Consider the following 24,726-nt stretch of genomic DNA (forward strand, 5'->3'; position numbering starts at 1 on the left):
GGGTCTCCTTTGTTAAGCTATCTGTGCTGCTCTCTTGGGCCATTGCCTCATTACTTGTATTATCTGGTGGAGGGACAGTTTTCTTTTGTTTTGGTGGAGTAAGGCAACTGGCAACAGGTGCCGTGTCTTGACTAACTCTTTCTGGGCCTACTTCCTGAAGAGAAATATTTGTATTTTTGCTGCGATGACAGGGAAGTGGTTCCAGTTCAATGGTCCTGGCAAAAGGTCCTGCAGGAGGGGAGAACACTGACATGGCCTGTTGTATGGACAAACCATCAGGGCGTGTGTCCTCGTGTTCAGCAGGTGGTGAAGAAGATAACACCCCTGGACTGTGAAACAGAGATATCAATGTTAGCCATCTGGCATGGCTACAATAGCAATTCAATAAATTCCCCAAAATGCAGACTACCACACGATCCTCAACAATGTCACAGACAAAAGACAACAGTAAACATCAACACGACAAGCTCACTATCAGGTAACGTCCAGTTACATTCCCTGAACAACATTTCATTGGGTTCAGTTCACGTGCTCATTCAGCACTAACATCCAACAATTCAACTCTCTCCTCAGGCATGGTAGTAACTTTACGAGAAATCTTTACAAGATCACTCAGCATAAAGAAAATACTGTACCGCTCCAAATGTCTGAAGACACAAAGCCAGTCAAAACTTGACAGAGCTCCATTCCTTTGGCATGAATCAAATCTGCCTCATTAAACCATGCAGGAAAGTAGTGCAGAGAGCGACAGGAGCTCAGGCACTTACCCTCCATCTACTGTATGTAAAACTCTGCTAGCCCACACTGTGCCCATATCCTCTTGCCCATCTCAAACTCCAACTCATCTGAATTGCTGTCAGGGAGGAACACTGGATCGTCTCCTTACAGGCTTTAGCGCCATTAACGATGGGGGTGGCTTCGTCTTTATTTTCTTCCAAGCACTCTTCATAAGCTATTTCCTCAAGCTCTGCTTCACTCGGCGGTGGGAAATCGTCTGTACAGCTTTTGAATCCTTTTTGTATTCTAGAGGTGGTAACACATCCCTCTCTGGTTTACCCTGGGTTACCCACAGTCTTCTCTTTCAGGGGTTCTGTGATCTCCGTCAGTGGTCTGTGATCTCCTTCAGTGGTTATGTGATTTTATTCAGTGATCTCCTTCAATGGTTCTGTGATCTCCTCCAGTGGTTCTGTGACCTTTAGTGGTTATGTGATCTCTATTAGTGGTTCTGTGATCTCATTCGGTTGTTCTGTGATCTCATTCAGTTGTTCTGTGATCTCTTTCAGTGGTTTGGCAGTCTCTTTGTGTGGTTTGATGATCTCTTTCCGAGGTTTGGTAGTGTCTTTATATAGTTTGGTGGTCTCCTTCAGTGGTTCGGCCTCTTGCTCAATTTTGTTGGTTGGGTCCTTTAACCATCTCTTGCGCCACAGTAGCTAAACGCAAAGTCTCCACTAAGCTTATCCTGCCAGTCTCTTCAGTTGTAGAGAGCTTTTTTTTAGCTAATTAGCAACTTTACAACTACTTACTACATTTTAGCTACTTTGCAACTAAACTCAGCAAAAAAAGAAACGTCCCCTTTTCAGGGCCCTGTCTTTCAAAGATAATTCGTAAATATCCAAATAACTTCACAGATCTTCATTGTAAAGGGTTTAAACACTGTTCTCATGCTTGTTCAATGAACCATAAACAATTCATGAACATGCACCTGTGGAACAGTCGCTAAGACACTAACAGCTTACAGACGGTAGGCAATTAAGGTCATAGTTATGAAAACTTAGGACACTAAAGAGGTCTTTCTACTGACTCTGACAAACACCAAAAGAAAGATGTCCAGGGTCCCTGCTCATCTGCGTGACGTGCCTTAGGCATGCTGCAAGGAGGCATGAGGACTGCAGATGTGGCCAAGGGAATAAATTGCCATGTCCGTACTGTGAGAAGCTTAACACAGCGCTACAAGGAGACAGAATAGACAGCTGGTCGTCCTCGCAGTGGCAGACCACGTGTAACAACACCTGCACAGAATCGGTACATCCGAACATCACACCTGTGAGACAGGTACAGGATGACAACAACAACTGCCCGAGTTACACCAGGAACACACAGACTGTCCGCAATAGGCTGAGAGAGGCTGGACTGAGGGCTTGTAGGCCTGTTGTAAGGCAGGTCCTCACCAGATATCACCGGCAACAACGTCGCCTATGGGCACAAACCCACCGTCGCTGGACCAGACAGGACTGGCAAAAAGTGCTCTTCACTGACGAGTCACGGTTTTGTCTCACCAGGGGTGATGGTCGGATTCGTGTTTATCGTCGAAGGAATGAGCGTTACACCGAGGCCTGTACTCTGGAACGGGATCGTTTTGGAGGAGGAGGGTCCGTCATGGTCTGGGGCAGTGTGTCACAGCATCATTAGACTGAGCTTGTTGTCATTGAGGTAATCTCAACGCTGTGCGCTACAGGGAAGACATCCTCCTCCCTCTTGTAGTACCCTTCCTGCAGGCTCATCCTGACATGACCCTCCATCATGACAATGCCATCAGCCATATTGCTCGTTCTGTGCGTGATAGCATCATCAGACTGAGCTTGTTGTCTTTGAGGTAATCTCAACGCTGTGCGCTACAGGGAAGACATCCTCCTCCCTCTTGTAGTACCCTTCCTGCAGGCTCATCCTGACATGACCCTCCATCATGACAATGCCATCAGCCATATTGCTCGTTCTGTGCGTGATAGCATCATCAGACTGAGCTTGTTGTCATTGATGTAATCTCAACGCTGTGCGCTACAGGGAAGACATCCTCCTCCCTCTTGTAGTACCCTTCCTGCAGGCTCATCCTGACATGACCCTCCATCATGACAATGCCATCAGCCATATTGCTCGTTCTGTGCGTGATTTCCTGCAAGACAGGAATGTCAGTGTTCTGCCATGGCCAGCGAAGAGCCCGGATCTCAATCCCATTGAGCACGTCTGGGACCTGTTGGATCGGAGGGTGAGGGCTAGGGCCATTCCCCCCTGAAATGTCCGAGAACTTGCAGGTGCCTTGGTGGAAGAGTGGGGTAACAGCTCACAGCAAGAACTGGCAAATCTGGTATAGTTCATGAGGAGGAGATGCACTGCAGTACTTAATACAGCTGGTGGCCACACCAGATACTGATTGTTACTTTTGATTTTGACCCCCCTTTGTTCAGGGACACATTATTCCATTTCTGTTAGTCACATGTCTGTGGAACCTGTTCAGTTTATGTCTCAGTTGTTGAATCTTGTCATGTTCATACAAATATTTACACATGTTAAGTTTGCTGAAAATAAACGCAGTTGACAGTGAGAGAACTTTTTTTGTTGTTGCTGAGTTTACTTAGCATTAGCTAAATCTTCCCCTAACCCTAACCTTAACCGTTTTATCAAACCTGTCCCCTAACCTTAACCCTTTAACTTAACTCCTAACCCTAACCTTAACCCCTAACCCCTGGCCTAGCTTACGCTAGCCAGCTAGCTAACATTAGCGTTAGCCACCCTGAGCTAACATTAGCCACAACAAATTGGAATTTCATAACATATCATACAAATTCGTGACATACTGCACATTTTGCAAATTCGTAAAATTATGTACAAATTACAATTCGTAACAAATGATATGAATTGCAATTCATAACAAATAATACAAATTGTAATTCATAGCATACTAAATGAATGATGGATATCCACAAATTAAAACATACCATACGAAACGTAACATATCATACTAAATGGCGGCTCTCTGATTTACGTACAGAATAATACGAAATGCTCTGAGACCACGTTGTCATTAGACATTGGTCCAGATGGCTGAAGTATGGAAGTCAAGGTCTCATAACTTGAGAATGGGGATATTTGAACTATGGTTTTAGGTTACATTTACAGCAGGCATGGAAGATGCAGACTTTAAGACACATTTCAAGGTGACATAGTTGGACACCTACTACCTGTTCATATTTCCATCCAATCTTTATACACATAGATCTGAAATCTGTAAAAATGGTTTAAACAAACTCTTTGTTATTCAAGCATTGCATCTTATTGCTAACATGCTTTTACAAGCAAGGGTACTAAATGTCCCTAAAATGCCTGTGGCCATGCTGATCAAAGCTGACAAAGCTGAGTAAGCCTCGGTTGCCTCTCAGAGTTACCCTCTGTACAGGCGGTAGGTAGCCTAGTGGTTAAGAGCGTTGGGCCAGTAACCGAAAGGTCGCTGGTTTGTGTCCCCGAACCGACTAGGTGAAAAATCTGCCAATGTGCCCCTGGAGCAAGGTACTTAACTCTAATTGCTCCTGTAAATCGCTCTTGATAAGGGCATCTGCTAAATGACTAAACTGTACAGGGCACCCACTAATACTCTCATGAAGACATCAACATCAAGACCCTCCTCCTGTACAGCTACAGGAACCTGCTCATCTTCCAACACCTCCGATGTGCTCTCAGCGCTCTTCTTCGACACTGGATCTACCTGCTGCTCATTGTTGGGGTGTCCTGGGCAGAACATGGAAGAACCTGACTGACTTGCACCTTCCTCACACTCAGTGTGGACAACAGCACATTTTTCCAGATACAATCTATTTTTCTGAGAAGGGTGAATTGGGCCTCCTCAGTCGATGGTGTGTCAAAGGCTCCTGAACTGTCACAGTGAAAGTAAATGTCTGTTTCTCTATTTTACTTGGAGGGAGATGGGAGGAAAATGTCCTATAGGTACTCAGTAATGTAGATCTCTGTTACAGACACCTGTCTAGATGGGCTGCCACGGATACAGATACAAAATGACACTCTTTATTGGACACTAATCTGAAACCAACAGTAGGACTGGAATCCATAGAGTCATGATCCATAGGTAATGACTTCTAATATGGGGAAAATTACTAGTCTCCAGAAAAGTTATAGCCTAAACGCAGTGTTATTGGCACTTGTTGGCGAGCATTAAAACATTTTTAAAATGTCAACACCACCACAATTATGCATGTCTAGTGTAAATGTGCCTCACAGACACTTTATGCCATGCTGTGATGTGTTCAACCCCCAGTAACTTACCCTGTTTGCAAGGTATTCTTTGTTGGCTCCAATGTGCTCATGCCTACTCCCTCTGTCCCCTTCTCCTTAGTTTCCTCCTCTAAAGTAGCCAGCAGAGGCCTTTCTGCCTCAGTTACAGCCTCCCTACTGGGAGGATGCTTCATATCGCATGGCCCCTCTTTCTTCTTAACATCTGACTCTCCAGCTGGAGAAATGTCTCCTTCCACTGACACAGGCGTGTCTAACAGCAATGTGTGCTCCATGGTGAAGCTATCGAAAGCCTTCGCGGGGCGATCCAGGAGGGGTGTAGTCGATATTGACGGTACACTATCTTTACCATTTTCCTCTTCAATCATCTGTTTTCTAAGTGATTCAGAAGACTGGGTAGTGGGCTCTGGGGTAGCAGAAGACTGGGCAGTGGCCTCTGGGGTAGCTGAATACTGGGCAGTGGGCTCTGGGGTAGCAGAAGACTGGGTAGTGGGCTCTGGGGTAGCAGAAGACTGGGTAGTGGGCTCTGGGGTAACAGAAGACTGGGTAGTGGGCTCTGGGGTAGCAGAAGACTGGGCAGTGGGCTCTGGGGTAGCAGAAGACTGGGCAGTGGGCTCTGGGGTAGCAGAATACTGGGCAGTGGGCTCTGGGGTAGCTGAAGACTGGGTAGTGGGCTCTGGGGTAGCTGAAGACTGGGTAGTGGGCTCTGGGGTAGCTGAAGACTGGGTAGTGGGCTCTGGGATAGGTGAAGACTGGGTAGTGGGTTCTGGGGTAGCTGAAGACTGTGTAGTGGGCTCTGGGGTAGAAGAATACTGGGCAGTGGGCTCTGGGGTAGAAGAATACTGGGCAGTGGGCTCTGGGGTAGCAGAAGACTGGGCAGTGGGCTCTGGGGTAGAAGAATACTGGGCAGTGGGCTCTGGGGTAGAAGAATACTGGGCAGTGGGCTCTGGGGTAGCTGAAGACTGTGTAGTGGACTCTGGGGTAGCTGAAGACTGTGTAGTGGGCTCTGGGGTAGAAGAATACTGGGCAGTGGGCTCTGGGGTAGCTGAAGACTGTGTAGTGGGCTCTGGGGTAGCTGAAGACTGTGTAGGGGGCTCTGGGGTAGCAGAAGACTGGGTAGTGGGCTCTGGGGTAGCAGAAGACTGGGTAGTGGGCTCTGGGGTAGCTGAAGACTGGGTAGTGGGCTCTGGGGTAGAATAATACTGGGCAGTGGGCTCTGGGGTAGCTGAAGACTGTGTAGTGGGCTCTGGGGTAGCTGAAGACTGTGTAGTGGGCTCTGGGGTAGCAGAAGACTGGGCAGTGGGCTCTGGGGAAGCAGAAGACTGGGCAGTGGGCTCTGGGGTAGCTGAAGACTGGGCAGTGGGCTCTGGGGTAGCAGAAGACTGGGCAGTGGGCTCTGGGGTAGCAGAAGACTGGGTAGTGGGCTCTGGGGAAGAAGAATACCGTGTAGTGGGCTCTGGGGAAGCTGAAGACTGTGTAGTGGGCTCTGGGGTAGCTGGCATCTGGAGCAGCTCTGATTCATCTGAGATGATTTGCTTGTGACCCTCAACTCTGATAATAGCAGCTTCTGGTTTAACATCGTTGTCTGAGCTGAGAGGGCAAACATATGTGAAGGACATCAGTATTATGACACAGTGAATACTTACAGATCAGACACTCAAAATAACTGTAGGACAGGGCCAGGCATTGTCTTACATTTGAACTATTGCCAAGGATTACCACCAGACCATAATTCACACATATATGGTAAACTTGAACTGGGGTATCCCTGAAGTCATCAATTACTCTCAGTGTTATAGAGATGCCTCCCTTCCTTTCACACTTACCCTGTCTCCAGTGATTCTACATCTGGCACTAACATGTTCTCATCTACTTCCCCCTGTTCCTCCCTGAGGACTTCATCTTTGATCATCACTTCTCCAGAGTCCTGCTCTGGTTCCTGATCATTAGCTTTCTCCTCCAGGGCCTTCCAGAGTGGAACCTCTGGCTGCTCCAGGGCCACTGTTGGAGGCTGAGGCTGTGGGTCTGTCTTCTCTGGCAGTTCTACATTCTCCATTGCATCCTCAACTATGGTGTATAATGTGAATCTCAATTGGATCATAGGTTCAAGGACGTCATATTGCGGGGGATCAGGCATTTTGGGTGTCTCTAGATTTACTGGAGTAGCATCCATGGTTTTACCCATAGAAATGGAATAACTACTGTTTGATAGTACATCTAATTCTATGGTTTTATCTACACTGAAACTGACTGACAAGGGAATTGTTTCTGCTTTTGATGACACATGGTCAGAAGAACTGAAAGAGAGACAGAAGGTGACATGGAACAGGACATGGAGTGTGACAGAGGAAATGAGAGTTAGACAATAGAAAGGTTGACAAGGTTAAAGGACATTTCGTAGAGAGGACAATGCTAATAAGATGTGCTCTCACTTACCGCTCTTTCAGAACACAGTTAGCATCTCTTCTGTGTTCTTCCAAAAAGCCTGCTTCCTCTTTCGCTGCGTTCCATTCAGAACTATGTAACTCCTCTACACTCTTGTTCACTTGAACTTCTAGAGTGGCTGATTTGTGCTCATCAGCTTGTGATAATGAGGCCTTCTCATCCCAGGGTTGATGGTCCATCTGTTTCTTATCATTCTCTTTGGAGCCCATAACCTCCTCAGTCCATGACGGCCTTTTCGCTTTGATTGGCATTTTCATTTCCTTGTCTTTGCTGGGAGGACCTGCCTTCAGGGCAGCCATGCTTTTCATAATTTCCTTGTCTTTGCTGGGAGGACCTGCCTTCAGGGCAGCCATGCTTTTCATAATTTCCTTGTCTTTGCTGGGAGGACCTGCCTTCAGAGCAGCCATGTTTTTCATAATTTCCTTGTCTTTGCTGGGAGGACCTGCCTTCAGGGCAGCCATGCTTTTCATAATTTCTTTGTCTTTGCTGGGAGGACCTGCCTTCAGGGCAGCCATGCTTTTCATAATTTCCTTGTCTTTGCTGGGAGGACCTGCCTTCAGAGCTGCCATGTTTTTCAAAATTTCCTTGTCTTCATCTGACCTGTTGAGGTCATATAAACAAGGTGAATGAGGCACTGAGCTCTGTTTCCCGTGCTTCTTATCAACGGGCTGCTCTAGGCCTTTGGCGTGCTTCTCAGCTGAATCTCCACACGTGATGTTTCCAATCTCTGGAAGTGTCTTTGTGTCAACTGGACCGTGCTCTACGTGGAGCTCCATTGATGTCGGCACTCCAGTTGACTCTGGATCAGCTGTCCGTTCAACACTGTGGAAAGGGACATTGATGTTAAGGGTCTGAGCATCAATAGAGATATTATTCTCAGAAGTGCGTGCGTGTGTGTGTGTGTGCATGCGCGTCCGTGTGTGTGTGTATATGTGTGCACGTGTGTGAGTACACTTGCAATTTTTTTGTGTTAAGGAGAAACAAAGAGGAGCTTTCAATAAACACACAAATAGTGTCTGTAAAATAGCCCAGTATAGTGTTTAGGCTTGTACGGATGACATGTTATTATACATCATCACATGAGGATGAGGAAAAAGGATGAAACTGCAGCACAGTGTTAGTGTGTGCTTGTCTACGGAATGTCACACTTACCTTCCATCCTGATGATCCATTCCAGTCATCAAGGTGCTGAATGGTGACCTCTTTACTGCGCCCACTTTTGATGTTTCTTCATCTGCATTGTCCTCCAAAAATAAGTTACCGGCCATGACTGACGGATCAGGCGTCTCTATGATTATGTCATCAAGGTCGAGCTCAGCCAATGGCGGCTTGTCTGCACTAAAAGGTTTTTCACCCGGGGTTGAGGCAGAGTTGTCCTCTGGTTTGGCAGGTTGAGAAGACACTTCTTTGGTCTCATTGGATTTCTGTTTAAAGTCAGGCTTCTTTTCAGCCAATGGCATGTTATCAGCACTAAAAGCTCCCATGATGTTGGTAGAAGGCTCTTTAGGGGTAGTGCTCTCTGGTGCTTCTGTCTCTGGGCTAGAGAAAGGCCATGGAGGAGGGAGCGCTGGAATAAGCTCTGTTGAGACTTCTGTGTGAATAGGGCCAGGAACACCAGTTGCTGGGTCGCCATCTTGCCCAGAACTGAGAAACAAAGATACTTGGTGTCAGAGCTCAGACGTTGAGAGCAGGGAGGTTGCGGGGAACACAGCAGGCAGGTCACACACATTGGCAGGGTCATGAACCAGTAGTGTTAGGGAGGGTTGTGCTTTATAGAAGGTGAAATGAAAGTAGGTGTAACAAGACAAAGGGGAGGGGGTGAGTAATTATGGGTATAAATACCAGACTCTAGAGACATACATGCCACTCTTTACCAATCCTCCCTGTTTGAGGCCATACATAGGCCTATTTCTGCCCTTTATGAATCAACAGGGATCCTTCAAGCAGGAGGTCAGATTACAGCGTGTCTCTGCACTATTGCTGTAAAGCTGAAATCATGGCAATGGTTCCTTTCACTCCATAAAACTTTTGTATCCATTGGCATCCATTTTATGGTTAGGCAAAATTTATAGCAATCAATAGAGACAAAAGCGGCCATTTTTACACAAACAAATAACTTTCAATTCATTATTATTTTTCAAATAATCTTTCTCAAAAATGTTTGAATATTGTCCCATACAATAATCTGTACTCTTACTTTTTGTTAATTTTGCCGACACCGCTGCAGTTCCCCAGTGACCCCACTAGACCCCGACTTTGAATACCACTGCCTACTACATCACACAGCAACAAGACAGCAACAACTCCATTTAAAAATCAGCGTGTGAGGTCCAAGCTGTGAAGTGGCTGTACGTACGGTGTACCATCACTAGGAACTCACCCTTTAATAGTACTGGCATCTTTCAACCCCACAGCTTTCTCAGCAGAGGCTTGTTGGTTCGTGATCCTGATGGCACCAACGGTCCTGGGGGAGTGAGGAGACTCATCCCCTCTCAGAGCCAGGGGAACGGTCTCACTGGACACAGACGCCGTCTGCTGCTCTGACAGTTTCGGACCTAGAGCAATCAGGGAGTAAAACATATAGATTATCCTATAATTAAGCAATAAGGCCCGAGGGGGTGTGATCTGGGATTAGTACAGTTTGCACATTAGACTGATAGTATAAATATAGCGAGAACATGGCAGAATGTCTCACCAAGAGTAGGACTGTGGTAGTCCTCTTCTGTGAGAGTCTTCAACTCCCTCTGTATCTCTGTAAAACACGCACACATACACACATCATGTCATGGGGATAACGTACAATATTATGTTATTTCAGTGTGTACAATTACGGCACTCAACAGTGCATAACATGATTTATACAGTATGTAAGTGTTGTTAGAACTGATATTTTACTGGCAGCAGTAACAGAACGTTCTACTCCATTACATATGCAACAGAATGTGTCATTCTGTCTACAGACAACAGGTACTTTGTGCAGGATATATTCTTAGCTAAGTACTTCATTGGTACTGTGCCCTCAGCACTGCTCACAGGCATTGAAATGAATTGAGTTAAAGCTACATTTGGCCGTGGAATATTGTGGTTGTCTCAGTGCTTTGCCAACAGGTAGTGTCAGGCAAGGGACAAACTGTCCAGAATGGTTTTATTGATGAAACTAGGCTGACGTCTTGGAGCTAGTTGCCCTCCCATGCCCTAATGGTTTTCATGCTGTGAGACCTGTTAGTTCAGTACCTGACTGGGAGGCAGTGAGAACAGCTGAGGCAGGGACAGTAGCAGGAAGCAGAGGGACAGGCTTGGGTAGAGGGTGAGAGAGAGGGGCAACAACTAGGGCAAGTTTATGGTGGGTGTTAGGGTGAGGAGTTGGAGGGTTGTGAGAGAAAAAGACATTTGACAGGAGGTGAGGATTTAGGGAAGGGGATGGAAAGGGGAGGACAGTGAGGGTTACACAGGGCATCCAGGTCTAGGCTAGTCAACAGGGGTACAGGGGCCATGGCATCTCTGGGAGAGGGACAGAAATAGGAGGGGGACAGGCCAGAGGGACCTGACACAGGCCTTGGCCTCCCCCACTCCCTCTGCCGGACTGAGAGAAGAGAGGTGATGAAGGGGATTGACAGAGAGAGAGAGGGGGGAGAGAGAGAGAGAGAGAGAGAGAGAGAGAGAGAGAGGGAGCGAGAAAGAGGGAGCGAGAAAGAGAAACAGAATTGTAAGTCAAAGATTGTAGTAAACAAAGGAAGGGAGAAGAGAAAAATGATAGAATTAGTTCAGCAACCAGAATTAAGAGTGAAGACATAGCAGCAAGTCAGCTTGTCTCACGCTCCAATATAATACAACCGAAGAGAAATAAGCTACACAAGCTATGACTACAGAAGTAACACAAAGTTATCAGCTTTGGCTACCTGGCTCAGGGTTTGGGAGCTGGGGTTTCGGGAGCGGTGGGTCTGGCTGGGATAGGGCAGTAAAAGTGTTTTTATCTTGAGGAGAAGCAGCAGCGGAAAAGATAGAGGGGGAGGAGGGACGCTGATAAATTGATACAATCTGAGGTCTGAAGACATTTGAGCGAGCTGCAGTAGAGGAAGAGGGGGGTGGGGGGTGGGGGGGGGCAGCAGTCATAAAGGACAGGAGAGGACAGAAATATGATAGTGTAAGAAAAACTACAGCATGAGACACTCACTCCTCTATGAGTCAAACTTAAAGACATATAATGGCTAATGTGATAAAGTAGGTGGCCTTTGACCTATGAACTGCCATGTGTCTGGTACCTCTCTGTGGGTCGGAGGGGGGTTGAGAGATGCTAACACCCAGAGGCTTCAAGTCCACTGCAGGGCCACTCAGAGCCCCTGGGAGACTACTGAGAAAAGACCCAGGTACTAGCAGCAACAAGGAAAGGAGAGTGAAAAGAGGGAAGATAAATAGCAGAAACCAATGAGTGAGAGCGATGACCTGGTGGAAAGAGGGAAGATAAATAGCAGAAACCAATGAGTGAGAGCGATGACCTGGTGGAAAGTGGGATACTACAAGGCATGCCTTAAGACGTGCACTGATGTTGCTTTTACTTTTTCTAAACCACAATTTCCTGTTAATAATTCAGAGAACATTTTTGTTGTCTTACAGTAACACTGGAAGTCTTAAACGAAAGCAAACAGGTTCAAAAGTGCCCCTGGTTGATGCTACTAATCATTTCTATGTTGCTCAAAATCACTCTCATTAGACAGGCCAGACAATCCTACAGCACGCTCTTGCTGGGGGATACTTATGTTGAAAATAATTCAAAGCAATTCATAGGTAAATCAGGGAGTACCATCATGCAGATTGAGAAAGAAGTGAAGCTTCAGTAATCACTTGTCAAGGCAGCATCATTCATGGAACTGGTGGAACTGAGGGAACTGATGGAACTGGTGGAAGTGAGGGAACTGATGGAACTGGTGGAAGTGAGGGAACTGATGGAACTGGTGGAACTGAGGGAACTGGTGGAACTGGTGGAACTGGTGGAACTGATGGAACTGGTGGAACTGATGGAACTGGGGGAACTGGGGAACTGGTGGAACTGGTGGAACTGATGGAACTGGTGGAACTGATGGAACTGGGGGAACTGGTGGAACTGGTAGAACTGATGGAACTGGGGGAACTGATGGAACTGATGGAACTGGGGGAATTGATGGAAATGATAGAACTGATGGAACTGGTGGAACTAATGGAACTGGTGCATCCATCAGCTCTAGGCCAGAACAAGATGAAGAACAGAACAAGGGGAATAGAGGCAGGGTACCTATGACAGGGGGTTTCTTTAGAGGTGCAGGCCTCCTTCCCGGGGGAGGCACCGGGCAAGCAGGAGGGAGAGGAGCTGGCAGAGAAAGTGGTGAAAGAAAGCAATGAGAATTAAAAAGAAGGGACAGGAGATAGACTTTTAAAAAATGAAGCGATAGAGTGGGGATGCCATTATTTATTGGAGAGAAAGGAAAGCATCAAATAGAGAGATGAACAACAGAAAGCATCAAAGAAGGTAAGGTTTTATCTGACGATGTATGTATGAGTGTATAATTGAAGTGTACCTGCGGCAGCTTTGCTAATGCTAGCTCCAGCACTAGACCTCCTGTCTTCCTCCTCATCACTCTCGTTGAAGTCGTCAAGGTTACCGATGTCTGTGGGTTTGACACTCATCAGACTGGCCAGGCTCTGCATGTCTTCGTCACTGTGGGAGAGTAACACAGCATTGTCATCTAAAATACATAATGAAGTCATTACTGATGTTATTACTGTAGTGGTAATTATGAATCTATCATTAGTGGGATATTATGGGATGGACTCACGTGGCTTTCCCCTCTCTGAGAAACACACAGGACAGGGAGAGCTTCAGAGTGGCCTCCAGCACCTTGACAGACAGGGGCTTCAGCTTCAATGTCAGGTCTTGCTGAGTGGGAGTGGCACTGGCAAACTTCTTCATATTCACGTCCACTGCAGCCAAGACCTTACGTTGACCCTTTGTCTCCTGCAAGGCAAGCAGCAGGGATACATCCATCAGTGGGCTTTAGTGGTACCATTAGATGATCTTTAAAGAACTTCTATATTTCAATGCTATGAGATATTGTATTAGATAGAGGCAGAAAGTACACTCACACTCTCAATGACAAATGTCCAGTCTTTGTCTTCAAACACATCAGAATGGGGATCCTAGTGGGTAAGTACAGAGATGGAAATGACAGGGGAAAAGGACACATGTTGTTGTACGTTGTCAATTTACATTAGAAATGTCTAAAGATGATTTATCACAGAAGCAAATATCTATGGTGCAGTGTACTCATGAATACCCATGGGATGATATTTACCCTGAAGAGTGTGAGGGAGATATCCACGTTTTCAGGTACGGGCCAAACCACCATCCCCCTGTAGGGGTTCTTGATGCCCGGCTGCCATCCATGAAGCTAAAGAGAGAGATCAAGACTACATCAAAACATGATACAAATTATGGAAATGCATCCCTGCCATCCTGGTGGGATAAAAGATGTGCTGATTTGAGGTAAGTAAAACTGGGTGAGTATTTACCTTAGAGCACATACGCCTATTTCTTCTGGTCCAAACCACCCTGACTTTATCTGGTTGCCTAAAATCAAACAAAAAGGGACAATGAGACAAGAAACAGTGAGAAATGCAATAAATTGTTTTGTAGATTATTTTAGTCCTTACATAATTCAGCATAAGTTATCTTCTATGCCGTTTCAATGTAATAATTTCCACAAAAACACAAATACAAACACCAACACACAAGTTCTCTGTTATTTGCTATGAAACAATTTTCTGAGAAGAACGGGACTGCTTCCCCAGTCAGTGTCATCCCTGGTGGTTTAACTCCAAAGTTTGTTTTACACAAACTGAACAACGCAAGGGAATCATGCCCTAACACATGTTCTATTCCACAACAGATGACGAAGAGGGTGGATAGCAGACAATCAGCTGGAACCCAATACACACAACCCAAAGGCTGGAAGAGACACAGCATGTGTGTGTGTGTGTGTGTGTGTGTGTGTGTGTGTGTGTGTGTGTGTGTGTGTGTGTGTGTGTGTGTGTCTAAAGTAAATCTCGGAATCTATTTTACATTACATAATGCATTCATGAAATATGTCATAGGCCTACACAAATGTTTGACTGTTTGTCAGATATATTGCTATTCTATCGGTCCTCAATGTGTAATATTATACAAGTGTTGCTCGGTCTCCACTGACTGGGAGAAGTTTACAACCCTTGGTTTGCCTCTTGTGTTTGTTAGATGGAGAAGCTCGGGCTTCTGCAACACAGGAATAAAGGAAGGAAGCTGCATTAAGGCCAATGGCACTGCTTTCTTGAGGCCTCTGGGGGTGGGGTACCTCACAAGGGGAAGGACCCATATTGCTCAATCACTTTTAATCTACAGTCTGAAGACCCTCCCATCCTGATTGTTTATGTTTTAACAAGACCCTCCCACTTTATTACAACTATATCATGTTATTCTGGAATACAGTGAGCTGTCTGCTCACTAATATTGCTTGTAAATTGTAACGCACGTGAAATGCAGGCCCTGTTTAAACTAGTTCCTCTAGTGCAGGGGACTCCTTACTGACATAGAGAGTCATTGGGCTAATACAGCCTGTTTAGGAGAACATAGAAAGCAGGGGGAAATTCAGTTTTGTCTCGGATTGTTAGAGCAACAGTGCAGAAGGGAGCCAAATGGCATGTTTGGGTGGGGAGGGGTTTGTTTTTAAAACATTGTGGTATCATAGGGCACAGAAATAGACTGACATACTGGGACAGGCAAACCCATTACAACAGGAGAAAGCACACCCATACTCCTTCCTGAGTTACCAGAGGCCAATATGACTCACACCAAAATCAGGCCACTGTGTCATGCTCCAGCTGTCATAAACTCAACCAGAGGCAAGACTGATCATTTGTTGAGACTGAAGACTTTGACCCTGACAGCTGCAACCAGTAGTAAGGCTTTCTCAACAACAAAAAACTCCCCCTCATTGGTTCTCATGTTAAAACAGCTTATTACTAAACATGAGATGGACAGTGTGATCACTCTTCATGTTTGTGTTATTATAAGTGATACCCAGTTCAACTGGAGAGCTTCAAGTTCCTCTGTGTTTACATCACTAAGGATATATCATGGTCCAAACACACCAACACAGTTGTAAAGGCACGACAATGCCTTTTCAGAAGGCTGAAGATATTTGTCATGGTCACTCAGATCCTCAAAATCCTCATGGTCACTCATATCCTCACGCTGCAGACGGCTATACCGGCCCGCTATTACAGGACTATTAAAGGCCCAGGGCACTTTTTTTATATTCAAAAATGTTTCTTTAAATATTCTGAAATTATTCAGATTTTTCAGGGGGTGCTGCATCCCTCAGCATCCCTACTTCCCGTGGCTTTGACAGCTGCACCATTGAGAGCATCTCGACTTTCTGCATCATTGTTTTGTATGGCAACTGCTTGGCATCTGACCGCAAGGGGGTAGTATGTTCGGCCCAGGGCATCACTGGGGCCGAACTCCTTGCCATCCAGGACCTTTATACCAGGCGGAGTCAGAGGAAGGCCCTAAAAATTGTCAAAGACTCCAGCCACCCAAGTAATAGACTACAAGCGGTACCTGAGCGCCAAGCCATAAGACTGCTGAACAGTTCATCAAAAGGCCACCTGGACAATTTACATTGACACCCTTTTCTTTCTCACTGATATTCTTGCACTGGCTCTATGAACACTCACTGAACTCTACCCACACACTCACTGGACTCTACCCATACACTCACTGGTCAGAGATTTACATACACTTAAGTTGGAGTCATTAAAACTCATTTTTCAACCACTCCACAAATTTCTTGTTGACAAACTATAGTTTTGGCAAGTCAGTTAGGACATCTACTTTGTGCATGACCCAAGTAATTTTTCCAACAATTGTTTACAGACAGATTATTTCATTTATAATTCACTGTATCACAATTCCAATGGTCAGAAGTTTACATACACTAAGTTGACTGTGCCTTTAAACAGCTTGGAAAATTCCAGAAAATTATGTCACGCTTTAGAAGCTTCTGCTATTTGACATAATTTGAGTCAATTGGAGGTGTACCTGTGGATGTATTTCAAGGCCTACCTTCAAACTCAGTGCCTCTTTGCTTGAAATCATGGGAAAATCAAAAGAAATCAGCCAAGACCTCAGAAAAAAATTGTAGACCTTCACAAGTCATCCTTGGGAGCAATTTCCAAACGCCTGAAGGTACCACGTTCATCTGTACAAACAATAGTACGCAAGTATAAACACCATGGGACCACGCCATCATACCGCTCAGGAAGGAGACGCGTTCTGTCTCCTAGAGATGAACGTACTTTGGTACGAAAAGTGCAAATCAATCCCAGAACAACAGCAAAGGACCTTGTGAAGATGCTGGAGGAAATAGGTACAAAAGTATCTGTATCCACAGTAAAACGAGAACTATATCGACATACCCGGAATTTGTGGGCAGAACTGAAAAAGTGTGTGTGAGCAAGGAGGCCTACAAACCTAACTCAGTTACACCAGCTTTGTCAGGAGGAATGGGCCAAAATTCACCAACTTATTGTGGAAGGCTACCTGAAACTTTTGACCCAAGTTAAACAATTTAAAGGCAATGCTATCAAATAGTAGTTGAGTGTAAACTTCTGACCCACTGGGAATGTGATGAAAGAAATAAAAGCTGAAATAAATAATTGTCTCTGCTACTATGAAATTCCAATACACACCTACACACTCACACATACTAAACTGACACGCCAACACGCACATACACACACACACATCGACACACTTTCACACTCTTCACATACTCTGCTGCTACTCTTTTTATTATACACTGCTCAAAAAAATAAAGGGAACACTAAAATAACAAATCCTAGATCTGAATGAATTAAATATTCTTATTAAATACTTTTTTTCTTTACATAGTTGAATGTGCTGACAACAAAATCACACAAAAATTATCAATGGAAATCAAATGTATCAAGCAATGGAGGTCTGGATTTGGAGTCACACTCAAAAAAAAGTGGAAAACCACACTACAGGCTGATCCAACTTTGATGTAATGTCCTTAAAACAAGTCAAAATGAGGCTCAGTAGTGTGTGTGGCCTCCACTCGCCTGTATGACCTCCCTACAACGCCTGGGCATGCTCCTGATGAGGTGGCGAATGGTCTCCTGAGGGATCTCCTCCCAGACCTGGACTAAAGCATCCGCCAACTCCTGGACAGTCTGTGGTGCAACGAGACATGATGTCCCAGATGTGCTCAATTGGATTCAGGTCTGGGGAACGGGCAGGCCAGTCCATAGCATCAATGCCTTCCTCTTGCAGGAACTGCTGACACACTCCAGCCACATGAGGTCTAGCATTGTCTTGCATTAGGAGGAACCCAGGGCCAACCGCACCAGCATATGGTCTCACAAGGGGTCTGAGGATCTCATCTCGGTACCTAATGGCAGTCAGGCTACCTCTGGCGAGCACATGGAGGGCTGTGCGGCCCCCCAAAGAAATGCCACCCCACACCATGACTGACCCACCGCCAAACCGGTCATGCTGGAGGATGTTGCAGGCAACAGAACGTTCTCCACGGCGTCTCCAGACTGTCACGTCTGTCACGTGCTCAGTGTGAACCTGCTTTCATCTGTGAAGAGCACAGGGCGCCAGTGGCGAATTTACCAATCTTGGTGTTCTCTGGCAAATGCCAAACGACCTGCACGGTGTTGGGCTGTAAGCACAACCCCTACCTGTGGACGTCGGGCCCTCATACCACCCTCATGGAGTCTGTTTCTGACCGTTTGAGCAGACACATGCACATTTGTGGCCTGCTGGAGGTCATTTTGCAGGGTTCTGGCAGTGGTCCTCCTGCTCCTCCTTGCACAAAGGCAGAGGCAGCGGTCCTGCTGCTGGGTTGTTGCCCTCCTACAGCCTCCTCCACGTCTCCTGATGTACTGGCTTGTCTCCTGGTAGCGCCTCATTGCTCTGGACACTACGCTGACAGACACAGCAAACCTTCTTGCCACAGCTCGCATTGATGTACCATCCTGGATGAGCTGCACTACCTGAGCCACTTGTGTGGGTTGTAGACTCCGTCTCATGCTACCACTAGAGTGAAAGCACCGCCAGCATTCAAAAGTGACCAAAACACCAGCCAGGAAGCATAGGAACTGAGAAGTGGTCTGTGGTCACCACCTGCAGAACCACTCCTTTATTGGGGGTGTCTTGCTAATTGCCTATAATTTCCACCTGTTGTCTATTCCATTTGCACAACAGCATGTGACATTTTTTGTTAATCAGTGTTGCTTCCTAAGTGGACAGTTTGATTTCACAGAAGTGTGATTGACTTGGAGTTACATTGTGTTGTTTAAGTGTCCCTTTATTTTTTTGAGCAGTGTATATCATGATTGCCTAGTCACTTTTACCCTTTACTTTTACGCTTATAGGGAAGGACATTCAACAAGCACAGCACTTACACAAATGACTGATGGTTGGCTGAAATCGATGATAAAAATATTGTGGGGGCTGTTTTGTTAGACTTCAGTGCGGCTTTTGACATTATCGATAATAGTGTGCTGCTGGAAAAATGTATGTGTTATGGCTTTACACTCCCTGCTATATTGTGGATAAAGAGGTACCGGTCTAACAGAACACAGAGGGTATTCTTTAATGGAAGCCTCTCCAACATAATCCAGGCAGAATCAGGCATTCCCCAGGCAACTGTCTAGGCCCATGCACGGCTTATGCACGGTATGCAGGTATTTTACCGGGTTTAGTTTTCACGCCATTTCCGGTCACAACTTGCAGACTTGTTTACGTGTTGCTGTGCGTTTTGTTGCCAACCTTACTTTGCTACCTGACAACTTTACGGTTTTTACTTTTTAATTACCGTTTATATTTTTGTTTTTTCCCTCAACTTTTTTTTCTTCCATTCAACTTTTTCACTCCGGACGCTTTATCTGGACATGGTTCGTCAGGACCTCCAACAGCCGAAGCTAAGTAGTAACATTAACATGATGCCTTCTAATTGCAGTCGCTGTACTCATAATATACAGGAGAACGATCGCCTTACGGCGAGGATAGCTGTGCTACAAGCCCAGCTTCAGACGCAATCGTTAGGCAAGGGTAATTTCAGTGTAGGAAAGGATGAAACAGCGTCTGTGCCACCAGTAAGTACAGATAGTAACGTGAGTATAAATCCCCTCGCACAGTCCCCGCAGCCGGACAACTTTCTCATGGTTTCTGGAGGGAAATGCTGTAGGAATGCTCAACCGGTGTCGCTCATTCAGCTGACAGAAACTTTCAACCGGTTTTCCCCATTAAGCAACGAGTTGGAGTCAGAGGCCGAGCCTTCTCTTGTCTCTACTCCTCCCGTTACGGGGTCTGAGACGCCAAAGCTTCCCACCATTAGCTCTGACAAATTGAAAACTCTAGTCATTGGCGACTACATTACCCGCAGTATTAGACTTAAAACGAATCATCCAGCGATCATACACTGTTTACCAGGGGGCAGGGCTACCGACGTTAAGGCTAATCTGAAGATGGTGCTGACTAAAGCTAAAACTGGCTTTAAAGTGTAGAGAGTATAGAGATATTGTTACCCACGTCGGCACCAACGATGTTAGTATGAAACAGTCAGAGATCACCAAGCGCAACATAGCTTCAGCATGTAAATCAGCTAGAAAGATGTGTCGGCATCGAGTAATTGTCTCTGGCCCCCTCCCAGTTAGGGGAAGTGATGAGCTCTACAGCAGAGTCTCACAACTCAATCGCTGGTTGAAAACTGTTTTCATCCCCTCCCAAAAGATAGAATTTGTAGATAATTGGCCCTCTTTCTGGGACTCACCCACAAACAGGACCAAGCCTGACCTGCTGAGGAGTGACGGACTCCATCCTAGCTGGAGGGGTGCTCTCATCTTATCTACCAACATAGACAGGGCTCTAACTCCTCTAGCTCCACAATGAAATAGGGTGCAGGCCAGGCAACAGGCTGTTAGCCAGCCTGCCAGCATAGTGGAGTCTGCCACCAGCACAATCAGCGTAGTCAGCTCAGCTATCCCCATTGAGACCGTGTCTGTGCCTCGTCCTAGGTTGGGCAAAACGAAACATGGCGGTGTTCGCCTTAGCAATCTCACTAGGATAAAGACCTCCTCCCTTCCTGTCATTATTGAAAGAGATCATGATACCTCACATCTCAAAATAGGGCTACTTAATGTTAGGACCCTTACTTCAAAGGCAATTATAGTCAATGAACTAATCACTGATCATAATCTTGATGTGATTGGCCTGACTGAAACATGGCTTAAGCCTGATGAATTTACTGTGTTAAATGAGGCCTCACCTCCTTGCTACACTAGTGACCATATCCCCCGTGCATCCCGGAAAGGTGGAGGTGTTGCGAAAATTTACGATAGCAAATTTCAATTTACAAAAAAAAAAAGACATTTTCGTCTTTTGAGCTTCTAGTAATGAAATCTATGCAGCCTACTCAATCACTTTTTATAGCTACTGTTTACAGGCCTCTTGGGCCATATACAGCGTTCCTCATTGAGTTCCCTGAATTCCTATCGGACCTTGTAGTCGTACCAGATAATATTCTAATTTTTGGTGACTTTAATATTCACATGGAAAAGTCCACAGACCCACTCCAAAAGGCTTTCGGAGCCATCATCGACTCAGTGGGTTTTGTCCAACATGTCTCTGGACCTACCCACTGTCACAGTCATACTCTGGACCTAGTTTTGTCCCATGGAATAAATGTTGTGGATCTTAATGTTTTTCCTCATAATCCTGGACTATCGGACCACCATTTTATTACGTTTGCAATTGCAACAAATAATCTGCTCAGACCCCAACCAAGGAACATCAAAAGTCGTGCTATAAATTCACAGACAATACAAAGATTCCTTGATGTCCTTCCAGACTCCCTCTGTCTACCCAAGGACGCCAGAGGACAAAAATCAGTTAACCACCTAACTGAGGAACTCAATTTAACCTTGCGCAATACCCTAGATGCAGTTGCACCCCTAAAAACTAAAAACATTTCTCATAAGAAACTAGCTCCCTGGTATACAGAAATTATCCGAGCTCTGAAGCAAGCTTCCAGAAAATTGGAACGGAAATGGCGCCACACCAAACTGGAAGTCTTTCGACTAGCTTGGAAAGACAGTACCGTGCAGTATCGAAGAGCCCTTACTGCTGCTCGATCATCCTATTTTTCCAACTTAATTGAGGAAAATAAGAACAATCTGAAATTCCTTTTTAATACTGTCGCAAAGCTAACTAAAAAGCAGCATTCCCCAAGAGAGGATGGCTTTCGCTCCTAGACCTTAGTGCTGCTTTTGATACCATCGATCACCACATTCTTTTGGAGAGATTGGAAACCCAAATTGGTCTACACGGACAAGTTCTGGCCTGGTTTAGATCTTATCTGTCGGAAAGATATCAGTTTGTCTCTGTGAATGGTTTGTCCTCTGACAAATCAACTGTAAATGTCGGTGTTTCTCAAGGTTCCGTTTTAGGACAACTATTGTTTTCACTATATATTTTACCTCTTGGGGATGTCATTCGAAAACATAATGTTAACTTTCACTGCTATGCGGATGACGCACAGCTGTACATTTCAATGAAACATGGTGAAGCCCCAAAATTGCCCTCGCTAGAAGCATGTGTTTCAGACATAAGGAAGTGGATGGCTGCAAACGTTCTACTTTTAAACTCGGACAAAACAGAGATGCTTGTTCTAGGTCCCAAAAAACAAAGAGATCTGACAATTAATCTTAATGGTTGTACAGTCGTCTCAAATAAAACTGTGAAGGACCTCGGTGTTACTCTGGACCCTGATCTCTCTTTTGAAGAACATATCAAGACTGTTTCAAGGACAGCTTTTTTCCATCTACGTAACATTGCAAAAATCAGAAACTTTCGGTCCAAAAATGACGCAGAAAAATTAATCCATGCTTTTGTCACTTCTAGGTTAGACTACTGCAATGCTCTACTTTCCGGCTACCCGGATAAAGCACTAAATAAACTTCAGTTAGTGCTAAATACGGCTGCTAGAATCCTGACTAGAACCAAAAAATTTTATCATATTACTCCAGTGCTAGCCTCCCTACACTGGTTTCCTGTCAAGGCAAGGGCTGATTTCAAGGTTTTACTGCTAACCAACAAAGCATTAAATGGCCTTGCTCCTACCTATCTCTCTGATTTGGTCCTGCCGTACATACCTACACGTATGCTACGGTCACAGGACGCAGGCCTCCTAATTGTCCCTAGAATTTCTAAGCAAACAGCTGGAGGCAGGGCTTTCTCCTCTAGAGCTACATTTTTATGGAATGGTCTGCCTAACAATGTGAGAGACACAAACTCTGTCTCAACCTTTAAGTCTTTACTGAAGACTCATCTCTTCAGTGGGTCATATGATTGAGTGTAGTCTGGCCCAGGAGTGGGAAGGTGAACGGAAAGGCTCTGGAGCAACGAACTGCCCTTGCTGTCTGTCTGGCCGGTTCTCCTCCACTGGGATTCTCTGCCTCTAACCCTATTACAGGGGCTGAGTCACTGGCTTACTGGTGCTCTTTCATGCCGTCCCTAGGAGGGGTGCGTCACTTGAGTGGGTTGAGTCACTGATGTGATCTTCCTGTCTGGGTTGGCGCCCCCCCCCTGTGCCGTGGCGGAGATCTTTGTGGGCTATACTCAGCCTTGTCTCAGGATGGTAAGTTGGTGGTTGAAGATATCCCTCTAGTGGTGTGGGGGCTGTGCTTTGGCAAAGTGGGTGGGATTATATCCTTCCTGTTTGGCCCTGTCCGGGGGTGTCATCGGATGAGGCCACAGTGTCTCCTGCCCCCTCCTGTCTCAGCCTCCAGTATTTATGCTGCAGTAGTTTATCTGTCGGGGGGGCTAGGGTCAGTTTGTTTTATCTGGAGTACTTCTCCTGTCCTATCCGGTGTCCTGCGTGAATTTAAGTATGCTCTCTCTAATTCTCTCTTTCTTTCTCTCTCTCGGAGGACCTGAGCCCTAGGACCATGTTTCAGGACTACCGGGCATGATGACTCCTTGCTGTCCCCAGTCCACCTGGCTGTGCTGCTGCTCCAGTTTCAACTGTTCTGCCTGTGATTATTATTATTTGACCATGCTGGTCATTTATGAACATTTGAACATCTTGGCCATGTTCTGTTATAATCTCCACCCGGCACAGCCAGAAGAGGACTGGCCACCCCACATAGCCTGGTTCCTCTCTAGGTTTCTTCCTAGGTTTTGGCCTTTCTAGGGAGTTTTTCCTAGCCACCGTTTTTCTACACCTGCATTGCTTGCTGTTTGGGGTTTTAGGCTGGGTTTCTGTACATCACTTTGAGATATCAGCTGATGTACGAAGGGCTATATAAATAAATTTGATTTGAAATTTGATTACCTTTTTTTCAATCTTACATCAGATATCAGCTGATGTAAGAAGGGCTTTAATGACATGCCACTGGCTTTGAGTAATGCCAGTTTGTCTCTGTATGCGGATGACTCAACACTATACACGTCAGCTGCTACAGCAACTGAAATGACTGCAACAATTAACAGAGAGCTACAGTTAGTTTCAGGAATAAGTTAGGAATAAGTTAGCCCTAAATATTTCAAAAACTATTTCAAAAACTAAAAGCATTGTATTTGGGACAAATCATTCACTAAAGTCTGTCCATAATAAAGCGCTACTCTCCCTTCTTAACAGCACTATCAACAAGGCAGGTTCTACAGGCTCTAGTTTAGTCGCACCTGGACTACTGTTCAGTCGTGTGGTCAGGCACCACAAAGAGGGACTTAGGACAATTGCAGTTGGCTCAGAACAGGTCAGCACAGCTGGCCCTTGGATGTACACAGAGAGCAAACATGAATAATATGTATGTCAATCTCTCCTGACTCAAAGTAGAGAAGAGATTACTTGTATTTGTGAGAGGTATTGACATGTTGAAAGTACCGAGCTATCTGTTTAATCTACTAGCACACAGCTTAGACACCCATGCATACCCCACAATACATGCCACTAAAGGTCTCCTCACAGTCCCCAAGTCCAGAACAGACTATGGGAGGCGCACTGTGAAGCAACACAAACATAGGCAGAGACACATGCATACACACACCTGATACACACACGTATACATTGGATTTTGTGTTGTAGATATGTGGTAGTGGAGTATGGGCCTGAGGGCACGCACTTAGAGTGTTGTGAATTCTGTAATGAATGTATTGTAATG

At 45.6% G+C, this 24,726-nt stretch overlaps 1 protein-coding gene across 4 annotated transcripts in view; it reads right to left on the reverse strand.

Moving 5' to 3' along the window:
• Nucleotides 1-24,726, reverse strand: part of LOC112231160 (EH domain-binding protein 1-like protein 1) — a 35,993-nt gene that overhangs the window by 8,208 nt on the left and 3,059 nt on the right. The window contains exons 2-13 of one of the 4 annotated variants that reach the window (XM_024397749.2): nt 14,008-14,065; nt 13,791-13,886; nt 13,582-13,635; nt 13,275-13,453; nt 13,017-13,156; nt 10,160-10,216; nt 9,845-10,019; nt 8,617-9,108; nt 8,019-8,286; nt 7,456-7,856; nt 6,846-7,316; nt 5,053-6,609 (exon numbers count right to left, since the gene is read on the reverse strand). In XM_024397749.2, coding sequence (XP_024253517.2) covers nt 5,053-6,609; nt 6,846-7,316; nt 7,456-7,856; nt 8,019-8,286; nt 8,617-9,108; nt 9,845-10,019; nt 10,160-10,216; nt 13,017-13,156; nt 13,275-13,453; nt 13,582-13,635; nt 13,791-13,886; nt 14,008-14,065 — 3,948 coding nt within the window. Of the gene's footprint in view, nt 1-5,052; nt 6,610-6,845; nt 7,317-7,455; nt 8,287-8,616; nt 9,109-9,844; nt 10,020-10,159; nt 10,217-13,016; nt 13,157-13,274; nt 13,454-13,581; nt 13,636-13,790; nt 13,887-14,007; nt 14,066-24,726 lie in introns of all 4 variants that reach the window. The other 3 variants (XM_024397747.2, XM_024397750.2, XM_024397751.2) reach the window with 3 other exon arrangements.

The sequence above is a fragment of the Oncorhynchus tshawytscha genome, linkage group LG33 (assembly GCF_018296145.1).
Source record: "Oncorhynchus tshawytscha isolate Ot180627B linkage group LG33, Otsh_v2.0, whole genome shotgun sequence".
Lineage (NCBI taxonomy): Eukaryota > Metazoa > Chordata > Actinopteri > Salmoniformes > Salmonidae > Oncorhynchus > Oncorhynchus tshawytscha.